General features: G+C 37.4%; 1 protein-coding gene across 12 annotated transcripts in view; it reads left to right on the top strand.

The window, feature by feature from the left end:
- The window catches only part of Neo1 (neogenin 1), a 171,677-nt gene that overhangs the window by 67,878 nt on the left and 91,349 nt on the right, over positions 1–12,450 (top strand). For all 12 annotated transcript variants that reach the window (XM_057766515.1, XM_057766509.1, XM_057766508.1 and 9 more), the window contains one exon: positions 11,394–11,548. In XM_057766515.1, coding sequence (XP_057622498.1) covers positions 11,394–11,548 — 155 coding nt within the window. The remainder of the gene's footprint in view (positions 1–11,393; positions 11,549–12,450) is intronic.

Here is a 12,450-nt window from a genome sequence, read left to right as displayed (position 1 = left end):
ATATGTTACATGGATTATATAGAATTACATGAATATGCCTAAAATTTATCCAAATTATCTTTCCTATTAACAGGAATATATTTTCACATATATCTTATAGCCTCCAAGGCAAAGTGATTACATACCTAAAAACATACTTGAAATCCTAATTTAAAATCCCAGAATTTTTGAATCCTAGTGTAGTTCATTTATATAGAATAATACCACTTGAATAGTCTTTGTTCTCTCCTAGTGGCTTTTAAGCTAATCCAAATAGGAATTTTATGCTATGATCTAATGTATAGGACTGTACATTTGTCTTTACAAAGCAGTGCCTCCCCATACCACCAGAAATGTACTGTTTTCTGTCACATACTTGTAAGATTTCATTTTCTGGAGACAGAAGTAAGTCATTTTGACAAGGGAATGGGAATTGTCTCCTCTACTTGGGAGAGCCATATTATCACTGGCATTGTTTAGGATTGCTAGCAAATGCTGATAACCAAAGTAGAGGGTTTAATTATCAATCTAAAATTCTACAGTGTATCCCATCCTTTAGTGTCTGCATCAGAATTGGCAATCCTCAGTGAACTGCCTGTACTTTGCCCGTGGGTGAAACAATTTGAAAAATGAATATTCTGCTTTCTATCCAACTTTCGAAGCTTATTATGGACAGTAAATCTAATGATTTATTCAGTTCCTAAGAGCTAAAATGCTCATTTCAGTGGCTATGTGGAATTTTAAAAAATATGTACTTCGGTTTGCATATGGAAAACTTATAAAATATTTTTTTTGTTTAATAGGCCTGAAGAATTTTCATGGATGGCAAAGGATAGAAAATAGATATCACTAACAGATTGATAGAGCACTGTTGAGAGTACACATTCCTCTCTGGAATTCCCTGGATTGTATCTTGGGAATTATGTACCCAGTGTTTGTAATCCACTCACAGAATCATTTCTCTAGACTATAAACTACTGCTACAAAATAACAGTGCTCTTTCCCAGATTATCAGTAATTCTAAAAAGTACATAGGCAAAAAGCTACCTTTCATCTCAACCAACCAGAAATGCTGCTTTTAAATAGTTTACATATTTAAAATATTTATAAACAAGATCATGTTTTTCTTAAAATGAAATGAAACTATTCATTTTTGGCATTTTTTATGTTGTCTGTCATGGCTCTTTCTATGACAACATACAAATCTACATTACATAGTGACATAAAACTTGCATTTTATACATAATACCTTATATCAGACTTAACAACCTCTAAAAAAAAACATAGTAAGAATGTTAGTTTTAGCTAGACAGTGGTGGCACACGCCTTTAATCCCAGTACTTGGAAGGCAGAGGCAGGTGGATCTCTGTAAGTTCGAGGCCAGCCTGGTCTGTAAAATGAGTTCCAGAACAGGTTCCAAAGCTACAGAGAAATCCTATCTCAAAAAAAAAAAAAAAAAAAAAAAAAAAAGGTTTAAAAAAAGGTCTTAATGACCTTTCTACAGCTTTTGCAACTTCTCAGCTCTTACGGTACATCAGAAAATCAGCCACAGAGTGCTTAAACGATTCGAGTTGGCTACTTTTTGAATTATAATTTTCTTTATAAAAATGGGCTACTTATTTGGTGAAATATGCTTCAGTATGCTTCCAGTATGCTTCTTTGTTTATTCTGTTCTCATTATTAGTTTTTAATGGTTTCTAGAGTCTCTCTATTATAAGTAACAGAGTTTTGGATGTATTTGTGTATGCCTAATTGTATACCTGCTTGTTATCTTTTTGTGATTTTTTTCCTCCCAGGCCCTGCTGTATTAGTCAGGGTTCTCTAAATAATCAGAACTGATGGGATGAAAAGGTAGTGAAATTAGTTATGAATGAATAATATATGGCCTGGAGAGATGGCTCATGAGTTAAGAGTACACTGCCTGCTCTTCCGAAGGTCCTGAGTTCAATTCCCAGCAATCACATGGTGGCTCACAACCATCTGTAATGAGATCTGGTGCCCTCTTTAGGAAGAGACCTGGTGAGTCGTCCTCATCAACTTGGACTATGAAATCCAACATGGACAAATTCAACAGAACCCCCATATGCAGGCTGCTCATGCATGCTTCAGCATTGCCAGGCCATAAATTTTATTTTATATATATATGAAATTTGTTAGCGACTTCCAGGTCATGGTCTGAGTAATCCAACAATGGCTGTCTCCTTATTGGAAGGCCAAGGATTTGGTAGTTGTTCAGTCCATGAGACTGGATATCTTAAGCCCCAGTTTGTTGCTGGAATTCCCAAGAAAGCCCAGTTTCCACTGTAGTGTTAGAATCCTGAAAAAGTAGGTTCTACCACCAATGAAGGGATGTTTCAGGAACAAGATAGATGAATTTACTAGCCAGAGTGAAGGCAAGCACACAAAAACCAAAGGCTTTCCTTTTTCATATTCTTTTATGTGGGCTGCTACCAGAGGGTGTGACCCAGATTTAGGGTGGGTCTTCCACCTCAAATAATACAACCAAGAGAAACCCTTTACAGGTGTACCTAGTTGCTTAGGTTTTAGTTCATTTAGGATGTAATCAACTTGACAACCAGATCTAACTGTTACAACTGCTATTGTTAAAGTAAAGGTACTTATGTTAAGTATTGACACATCTTGCCGAATTGCCCCATGGATATGTGGGATACTTCTCTTACCCACGAATAATGAGGCAGTAGTGGTTTCTCCACAACTTCTTTGTATTGGTGTTAAGTTTTATATTCTGTGTGAATACATCTTATTAGGGAAGTCGAATATCTTCTGGTTTTTATGGATATTTGTGTTTGTTCTTTAATTGTCCATTCTTTGACCACCTTTAAGCTTTTATTGAGTTGAATTTTTTTAAATGTCTTCTGAATACTAATTCTTTGACATATGAATTGATTTCAAATAGCTTTTTCCAAGTATGTTAAAGTAGCATCTGTATTTTAAGCAGCTCTACTGCTGTAATTTGCTATTCTCTATATGAAGATGTAAATTTAATGTTTAATATATGTATAACCAATTTGTATTCCCTTGATCTCTTTCAGTTGTCTTATTGCCCTGGCTAGGACTTGAAGTACATATTGAATAGATATAGAGAGAGTACACATCTTGTCTTGCTTCAAGTTTCTTTGCATTTCATTTGATATTGGCTGCAGGCTTGCTGCAAATTGCCTTTATTATGTTTAGGACTTCTCTTATATCCTTGCAAAAGTATTCTATGTCTGTTCAAGTAATCAGGCATGCATGAAAGATATAGCAGACAGTCTTTAGAGATGGTTGTCATCAGGAACAGATTGCTGGGACCTGGATTGAAAACTGTTTTCGAAGCCGGGCGGTGGTGGCGCATGCCTTTAATCCCAGCACTCAGGAGGCAGAGGCAGGCGGATCTCTGTGAGTTCAAGACCAGCCTGGTCTACAAGAGCTTGTTCCAGGACAGGTTCCAAAACCACAGAGAAACCCTGTCTCAAAAAAAAAAAAAAAAAGAAAAGAAAACTATTTTCAAAAACCTTGCTTAAGAAAATGAATACCAAAGCTGGGTAGTGGTGGTACACTTTTAATCCCAGCACTCAAAGACTGGTGGATCTCTGCAAGTTCAAGGCCAGCCTGGTCTACAGAGCGAGTTCCAGGACAGGCTCCAAAGCTACAGAGAAATCCTGTCTTGAAAACCAAAGAAAGAACAAAGAAAAAGAAAGGAATGGGTAGTTGTTTAAGTGAGAAAAGAAATGACAGCAGATTCGTTTTTTTTAAGTTGCTAAATACTACAAACAGTACAAAAATCTACCTTAATTATATAATAATTATATAATGCTCCGCCTTATTACCTTGTGCCAGTGATTTTATAAGGTACCTTTGTGTTTTAGTAGAAGTCAAACTTGGTTTTAGGATTTATTCAAGTGAATGTAAACCTAAACCTTTACATCTTATTACTGAGTTCAGTTAAAATAATGAGGCACAGGAATATTCATGGAAGCTGTACTTATACTGTGATAACTTAAGTATATTGCAGCAGTCTTGATAGACTGTATCCCTGCTTTTCACTGAACCCACTAAAAGTATGTGTGGCTCAGTTTCCCCTTGGCTTCCTGTAATCTCAGCAGTGACATCAGCCTGTTCACCATCTACTATGATAAAGAGGGATTAGGGTGGAAGCATAACCATTTTTAGTTGATTGTGCATCAATGTAGCAGCTTGTTTTGGTAACGTATCCTGTCATCTTTGCACCCAGGAAAACTGAAGCAAGATAATTGTGAGTTTAAGGCCAACTTGGGCCTTATCACAAGGTCCTTTCTCAAAAGTGACAACAATAGGAAGCCATACACAGAAATAGTACAGTAGCTTACTGTTTGTTGGTCCCAGCCTCTTGCTATTTCAAACATAGATCAGAAACTATTGTCATGTATTTATGTGACTGTTGTATTGATCTCATAAGGTAAAATTATTAAAGAATACATGCAATTTTGATTTTGCATAGTAGTTGGCTAAATTACCCTACATAGATTGTTTTTATTATACCAGTGAGCATGTTTGTTTCTCCTGTATATGTCAGCCTAAGAAGTTCTGGTTCCAACTGGAAATGGCATCAGATCCTACAAGTTTGGGCCTCAATTCTGTATGACTATATCCTCTCCCCATTCACAGGCCAGTCACAAGTCTGGACCTCCAAAACTTCTGACTAACCAGCTTTAAGTTAGTGTTCCCATAATTCCCTCTTTGGGTTCCATTAATTTGTTAGAGTGACTCATTGAACTCAAGGAAACACTTAACTTGTACTCATTCATTTACTATAATAGAAATACTAAAGATATTATGAAAAGCCAGGTGGAAAAGATGTGTAGAGCAAAGACATGGGTATATGCCCTAGAGATATATGTCTCCAGGTGCACATTGAGTTGTCTAGAAGATCTCCAGAACTTTGTCTTAGAGGATTTTTGATAGATACTTCATTGCATAGACATGATTGATTATGTCAGCGGCCATTAGTAATAAACTCAACCTTCATTTCCTTTCAGGTTAGGATCTGGTGCTCAAAGTTCTGCCTAATCATGGTTGGTTCCTATGGTCACCAGCTTCTTTCCTGAGGCAGTCTCAGCTCTCCAAGAGTTGACTCATTAAAACAAAAGAAGCTGCCATCTAATGGACTTGGGATTTGTGTCAGTAAAATGAATACCTAATGAATATTAACAATATCCAAAGTTGAACATGGTTAATTTTAGTGTCTCTGATTTAGTATCCTCCTATTCCTTCCTCCAAGAGCACTTAAATCATTTTTTTTTCTTATGCCGCTGTGGGTCTGTGTCTGTGCAATCATTAAATATTTTACATGAATATATATGTAAAATATTTATATGTAAATGTAAAATTATATATATATAATTTATTTGATGTAGGGAACTGTAAATCTAGCAGTGCTGTTTTCCAGGTGGTGTTTCTAAGACCATTGAGATTATGCATCTTTTCCTCTGATTTAATGTGTCTCTCTAATCATGGGAATTTCTTACATACTTAGGACCTTATTTGTTCCTCTGTCGTTTTATGTCCTTTGGCAAAGTTTCATTAATTTCTGAAAGGTTTTTTTTTAAGTGTGGTTGCATATATACCTATTTTTTAGTTATTATGAATTATATTTTAAATTTACATTTACATTATGTTTTGGTTGTTTGAACATATAAATGACGACAAAAATACATTAATTGTTTACTCTGCCAAATTTTTATATTTAGTCCGAATTAATTTTCAGGGTTTTTTTTTTTTCCTGGCTTTTCCTTTCCTTTTAAAAATTGTGTAAGTAACAATACCACCATTAAAAAAAAAAATCAAACATAGCAGCAATAAATATCCTTTCCCCACTCCTATTCTTTTACTCAGAGGATAACTATTGTTATTAGTTTAGTAATGGCACAAATCAACAAAAGCAAAATCTCTTCTCCAAAGTAACATACCTTTTGACTTCAATGTTGAAGTCAAGGTATTTTCAAAATACCTATCTTGGATTAATTCTGCAGCATTTATAAGCAAGTATCTTTTAGCAGCTGTTGTTCCTTCCTCATCATTCAAACAATTTAAAGAGAGCATAATAGCATACAGTATCAAGATTCCCTCTGTATTTTCCATCCTTATGTGGCTTTAGTTTAACCTCTATTTCTTTTATTTTTACTTTTAACTTTAGGTTTTTTGAGGCAGGTTCTCTGTGTATCTTTGTCCTGGAACTCCCTCTGTAAACCAGGCTATCCTTGAACTCACAGAGATCCGTCTGTCTCTGCCTCCCAGGCTGGTATTTCAGCAGCTATTGGCTGAAGGAGCAGAAGGTGCTTCTACAGCAGTTTAGTATGTATACTTGTAGATTTTTTTTTGCAAAAGCATTTAGGTCCATGAATACCTAGAAATATACATTTTTGTTAGTGAATAGAATTATTTAGTTTTTTTTCTGTATAGGCCTTGTAGCTTTTGTCTTTAGAGTTTTCCATTTTTGTACATATAGAACTAGAATCAGTTTAAACTGGTACATAGGAAGCTTTCATATATGCATGTCAGTCACCTAGAGAGCTGGTTAAAGTACTAATACTTATTTAGAGAACTTGAGGTGGAGACAGAGGTTCCATTTTCTTAGTAAGCTCTCTGAGGGTGCCAGTGCTACCATCCTATGCTACACTTTGACTAGGAAGGCTGTAACATATACACCCACTTATCTCATGGTTTGTATAATCATTCATAATAATCACTAAAGAATTTTCCTTTATTACAGTAATGCACATTAGAATTTATCTGAGACTTTCTTGGATGTTCCTTTAATAGATAGTCTTTGTAAATGGTGTGTTGAAGAGGGCCACCCTCCAATCCTATCTACTCATTTATGTCTTTCGTTTTTCATATTTTCTTGGATTAGCTGTTACCTCCGATAGGATTTTAAATAATCTCATTGATAATGAGTCTCTAGTGGGAATATAGAGTTGGTATAGCCTTTATGTTATTTAAAAAATTTTATATATGAAAACTCCTTGACTTAGTTATTCCATTTAGAAATCTATTCTCCTGAAACTGTTATACAAGAAAGCTCATAATAGTTACCTGTAGTAGAAAGTCAAAGATAATCTTAAATGTTCATGAGTAGGAGGGTGGGTAAATAAATTGTGATGTGGTCATATTGTGCTCCTGTTCAGGGGTGACTGTATATGTATTCATATGTAAGATTATTAAGAGAGGACACAAATTGCAGAAAAGCATGATCCCAGCTATACTGTAAAAAAAAGTGTGATGTCTGTTAAGTACAGAGAAAGAAGACTTATGAGAAACTAGCATATAAACATTGCATCCTTGAGAAATTTATGCATTGTTTGGAGAAAAAGAATCTTGCATGACCATCTAATTCGCTGATAGTGCTGGTTAGTGGATTTCAGCTAATATTTGATGATTACCTGCTTAATTTAGGCTCCTCTGTTTTCAGTGGTAGATGAGGTAGTGAGGGGGTAAGGAAATTGAGAAAATGGGCCAGTGGAGACAGTGCTTCTTTAAGGAACTGCTTTTAATTAAGATCTACAGGATATCTACTTGTTAACTAAATCAGGAGGGATGGGCTAGGGAAAAGGAGTGAGAGTAAAATTTAAGTATGGGCATGAGAAAAGGGCAGGATATTAAAGTCTGGTGACAGTTTTATGGTACAGTCTCTGCAGAATTGATGTCCTCATTTTTCTTGGAATACAGAAGAACCTATTTATTTACCTTTGGTAGAATGGGAAGCTTTCTCTGGAAATAGAGAGAGAGAGACAGAGACAGAGACTGTGTGTATGTGTGTGTGATTTCTAATATATCTTTGTTTAGTACAGCCAGTACTTATATTTACAATTACATTGTTAAACGATCTCTAAAAAGATTTCAGTTTTAAATGCTTGCTTGGAAGAGATTTTGTCCATTGTCAGTTGTTTTTTAAGGATGTGGGTGTCAATTTGTGAATTGTAGAAAAAACTTAAGACCATCAAATGTATAGTTTAACATAAAACTGAAAAAAAAAGTATTTTTTCTAGTTAAAGTGCCCTTTGAGAATCTTAGTACCAAAGAATTAAAAATCAAACTGTCGAACACCAGCATTTGAGAGCTAATGTAAATGAAAGCCTTTATCTTCCAAATTGTAGCATAATAAAGTGATCTTGTAACTTTGGTATTAGCCAGTACAATATTGTTGTCTGTTTGAACTGAGTGGCAATTTCCAACATTATTCTGCAGTGCTGGAATTAAGTTATGTTTTTAGCAAAAGAATTTTGGAAGTATAATGTTTGTTTTGATATTAACATTCTACTTGTGTAGAAGGAGCAGCGGGCTGCTTCCCACCTCCCGGCCACCGGCCAGCTTTACCCAAAATAATTACACGGAAACTATATTCTTTTAAACACTGCTTGGCCCATTAGTTTCAGCCTCTTGCTTGATAACTCTCACATCTTGCTTTAACCCATTTCTAATAATGTGTGTAGCACCACGAGGTGGCTTACCAGGGAGGATCTTAACCTGCATCTGTGTCAGGTGGGAGAATCATGGCGACTGCCTGACTCAGCTTCTTTCTCCCAGCATTCTGTTCTGTCTACTCCGCCTACCTAAGTTTCTGTCCTATTAAAGGGCCAAGGCAGTTTCTTTTTTTTTCTTGATTATTTACTTATTAAAGATTTCTGCCTCCTCCCCGCCACCGCCTCCCATTTCCCTCCCCCTCCCTCAATCAAATCCCCCTCCCTCATCAGCCTGAAGAGCAGTCAGGGTTCCCTGCCCTTTGGGAAGTCCAAGGACCTCCCACCTCCTTCCAGGTCTAGTAAGGTGAGCATCCAAACTGCCTAGGCTCCCACAAAGCCAGTACATGCAGTAGGATCAAAACCCAGTGCCATTGTTCTTGACTTCTCAGCAGCCCTCATTGTCCACTATGTTCAGCGAGTCCGGTTTTATGCCATGCTTTTTTAGACTCAGTCCAGCTGGCCTTGGTGAGTTCCCGAAAGATCATCCCCATTGTCTCAGTATGTGGGTGCACCCCTCGCGGTCCTGAGTTCCTTGCTCGTGTTAACCAATGAAATCAACACAAAACAGAAACTCTCCCACATCACTTGTGTATTTAGCAATTAAAATGACTCTTGTAATGATGGTGGTATTAGAAGGGAAGGGAGCTGTCACAGAATTTGAAGCTTAATTATCTCTTTGGTAACAAAATACATAATCTTCCATTGCAATACTTATTTTCTTATGGTAATTGACTCATTTGTTCTCTGGTTATCTGCTAACCACAAACATCTCTGGTTATCTGGTTATCTGCTAACCACAAACATCTGCTCCTATATTTAATTGGTGAATACTATATAAAGAGTAAAAATAATCCAGAGGAGTATTTCCTTTATAATTCACGAGAGGGAAAAGTAAATGGTGAGCACTATGGTTTTTTTTCTAATAGTCTTTGAAAGTCTGTTTACTGAAAATGCATACTAAAATTATTTAATTTTATAAAAACTCATTTTTCTGTGTTTTACAGAATTATTCTACTTTAGAAAAGGGTTCCCTAGTATTAACATTGGACTCAAGGAGTATGTCAGTTCCTTGGTAATGGTACCATCTTAGTTAAGAGTACAAGCTTTGAAAGCAGAAAAAGTTTAGTGTGTTATTTATAATTTGAAGGAGAGAGATGAGACAAGTTGTTTTTACATTTAAAAAATTGGAAGGATAGCCGGGCAGTGGTGGCGCACGCCTTTAATCCCAGCACTCGGGAGGCAGAGGCAGGCAGATATCTGTGAGTTTGAGACCAGCCTGGTCTACAAGAGCTAGTTCCAGGACAGGCTCCAAAACCACAGAGAAACCCTGTCTCGAAAAACAAAAAACAAACAAAAAATTGGAAGGATAAACCATAACATTTTAAAAGATTTTTACTTATGGAGTGAACTATGAGGCCAGGATGGAAGCTGAATTTAATTGGACATACATTGTGTAGATTTAAATTTTTGTCAAGTGACTTCTGAGGGCGGAAAATAACACTAAACAAATGATTTAAAATATGCATCTAGTTGACAGAGTAAAGCCACACAGAAAGGTACATCTTAAGCTGAAAGTTATTCAGATAAGTGTGAAATAGTAATTGGACTGTAAATTTTTTTAAACATTTTTAACCTTTAATGTTTTGTTTTAAATTTAGCTTCTTTGCTGAGTCTTTGGGAGTTCATGATGCATCCCAATTCTGCTCACCTTTCAGTGTCCCCGTATCCTCCCCTAACCCGTGCTGCACCCCCCTCAAAAGAAACCAGAGTAGGCAAGCAAACAAAAGTAAAAAACAAAACAAAAATAAAAAAAAATACCAAACAAAATGTAAACACCAGTAACAACAAAAATCTCTTTACTTTCTCTCAAACATATCTTCATTCCTCCAGGTGGCATTGGGGGCTTTGGTGTGTCATATAGTAAACCCCTTTGTTCCATCAGGTTTAATGGCAAATGTTCATTGCAATGAGTTGCTGGTCCGGTTCAATGCCTTTGGTTTCTGGTACACCATCATCCCTGGATCTTCACCAGAATTCCTCTGGGATATTCTGTTTCCACTCTAAGCCTCGGAGATCCTGAGGCTATCATTCCACAGGCCCAGTCTATTCACCAACTCCTGCAGGTCCTAGATGGGGTAGATGCTAGGGTAGGCCAACCTAAGGCCTGGCTGTGGGCCCAGTTGGTAGCAGCTGGTCAGTCTGGGCCCTTGGGTACACCTGCTTCAGGTGAGAGGGCGGAGTCAGCTCCCCTAGAGCCATGCTTTCAGGGTTGGTTTAGCCTTGCCTGTGGTTGTGGGGTGGGAACCACCTCTCCAGCCTGCAGGGGTCAGTTTTCTTGCTACAGTTCCAATGAGAGACAAGGCAAGCTTTCCCAGGGCCAGCGAAGGGCGTGGCCAACTTAGCATGACCCCTGATTTCATCTCGCATGATTCCTAAGGCCTTCTAAGATGACGCGGGCCATAGATATTAGTACAGGCCCCAGCTTCAGCTGTACCATGGACCCAAACATGGCCCTCAGCAGCAGCTTGGGCCTGGACGACATTCTGGTTCTGGGTGGAAGGAATGGCCACTCAGGTAGGAATGGTTCTGTCGGCCACATGGCTGCTAGACACCATCAGATTGCAGCCCAACCGTGGGCATCTGTGTGGCCTTTGGTGGCAGCAGAGACCCCAGCCATAGTAGGACTATGATCCTTGGCAGCAGATGGGTCTGGGTGTCACCTCTCCTGGTGAGAGTGTGTCCCTCAGCACCAAAATGTTTGAAACGTTTAGGAATACCTAATAAAATATGAATAAAATTCACTTTGATAGAGCATTCAAATACTATGTAAATACTATGAATTCTGTGGTCTAAAAATTTGTTGATATGTGAATAGCTACCTAATTTTATTTTAATTTCTTTTATATTTTGAAGCTCCACCTGAATTCTTGAAACAACCTGCTAACATATATGCTCACGAATCCATGGATATTGTATTTGAATGTGAAGTCACTGGGAAGCCAACTCCAACTGTGAAGTGGGTCAAGAATGGGGATGTGGTTATCCCAAGTGATTATTTTAAAATTGTAGTAAGTATTTTTTCAAAGAAATACTTTTATTTCTGAAACCTTTTAAGTGTCTAAAATATAACTAAAAGATATATTTATATATACCAATTCAAATTACTGCAGATAACAAAATAGAAAATTACCATCAGCATTTCTTGAGAAATACAGTGTGTGCATACATACGTGTGTGTTCCTCATTGCCTCCCCATTCTTCCTCCCTTTCTTCCCCCCACCCCACCCCGGGTCTCACTGTAGTTCTGGTTGCCCTGGAATTCACAATGTACACCAGATTGGTCTGGAACTCACAGAGATCCACCTGGGGATTAAGGCATATGCCACCCCATCCTGGTCTCTCTGGAAGTATAGATAGATGATAATTTTGAAAAACATCAGTTATTTATTTAACAAACTACAAAGCCTAACCAAAAAGTTATAATTCAGTGCACATACTCTTCAAAGTAAGAAAGAGCCCATGCCAACAGTTCTAACAACAAAAACCCTTTTAGACAGTGAGTGCATCATCACATAGTGCCTTTTAATTTAATTTGCATGTATTAAAAGAATTTTTGAAGTAGGTACAAGCAAAATATGGTGATAACTTGTGTGTCATTCCAGTCCTCAGGAGGTAAAGGCAGGAGGCCAGATTAGGTCACTCCTTGAGGCTGTCTCAAAACTGTGGCAAAATTGTAAGTTCAGAAAGTTAAATGTGGAACTGGATTGATATCTCAGTCTGTAAAATGTTTCCATGTAAGCATGAAGACCTGAGGACAGTCACCAGGAGAAACCCACATAAGGCATTTTGTGTTGTAATGCCAGCACTGTGGAGAGGGAGACAACTGAATTCTAGAGGCTCATTGGCCAGTCAGTCTCTCAGATCCCAGTGTGAGAAAAAAAGATGTTAGATCTATTTAATAATTCTTTGT

Source organism: Chionomys nivalis, chromosome 4 (assembly GCF_950005125.1).
Source record: "Chionomys nivalis chromosome 4, mChiNiv1.1, whole genome shotgun sequence".
Classification (NCBI taxonomy): domain Eukaryota; kingdom Metazoa; phylum Chordata; class Mammalia; order Rodentia; family Cricetidae; genus Chionomys; species Chionomys nivalis.
The sequence above is the reverse complement of the archived record's forward strand: the minus strand, read 5'-3'. Positions and strand labels throughout refer to the sequence as shown.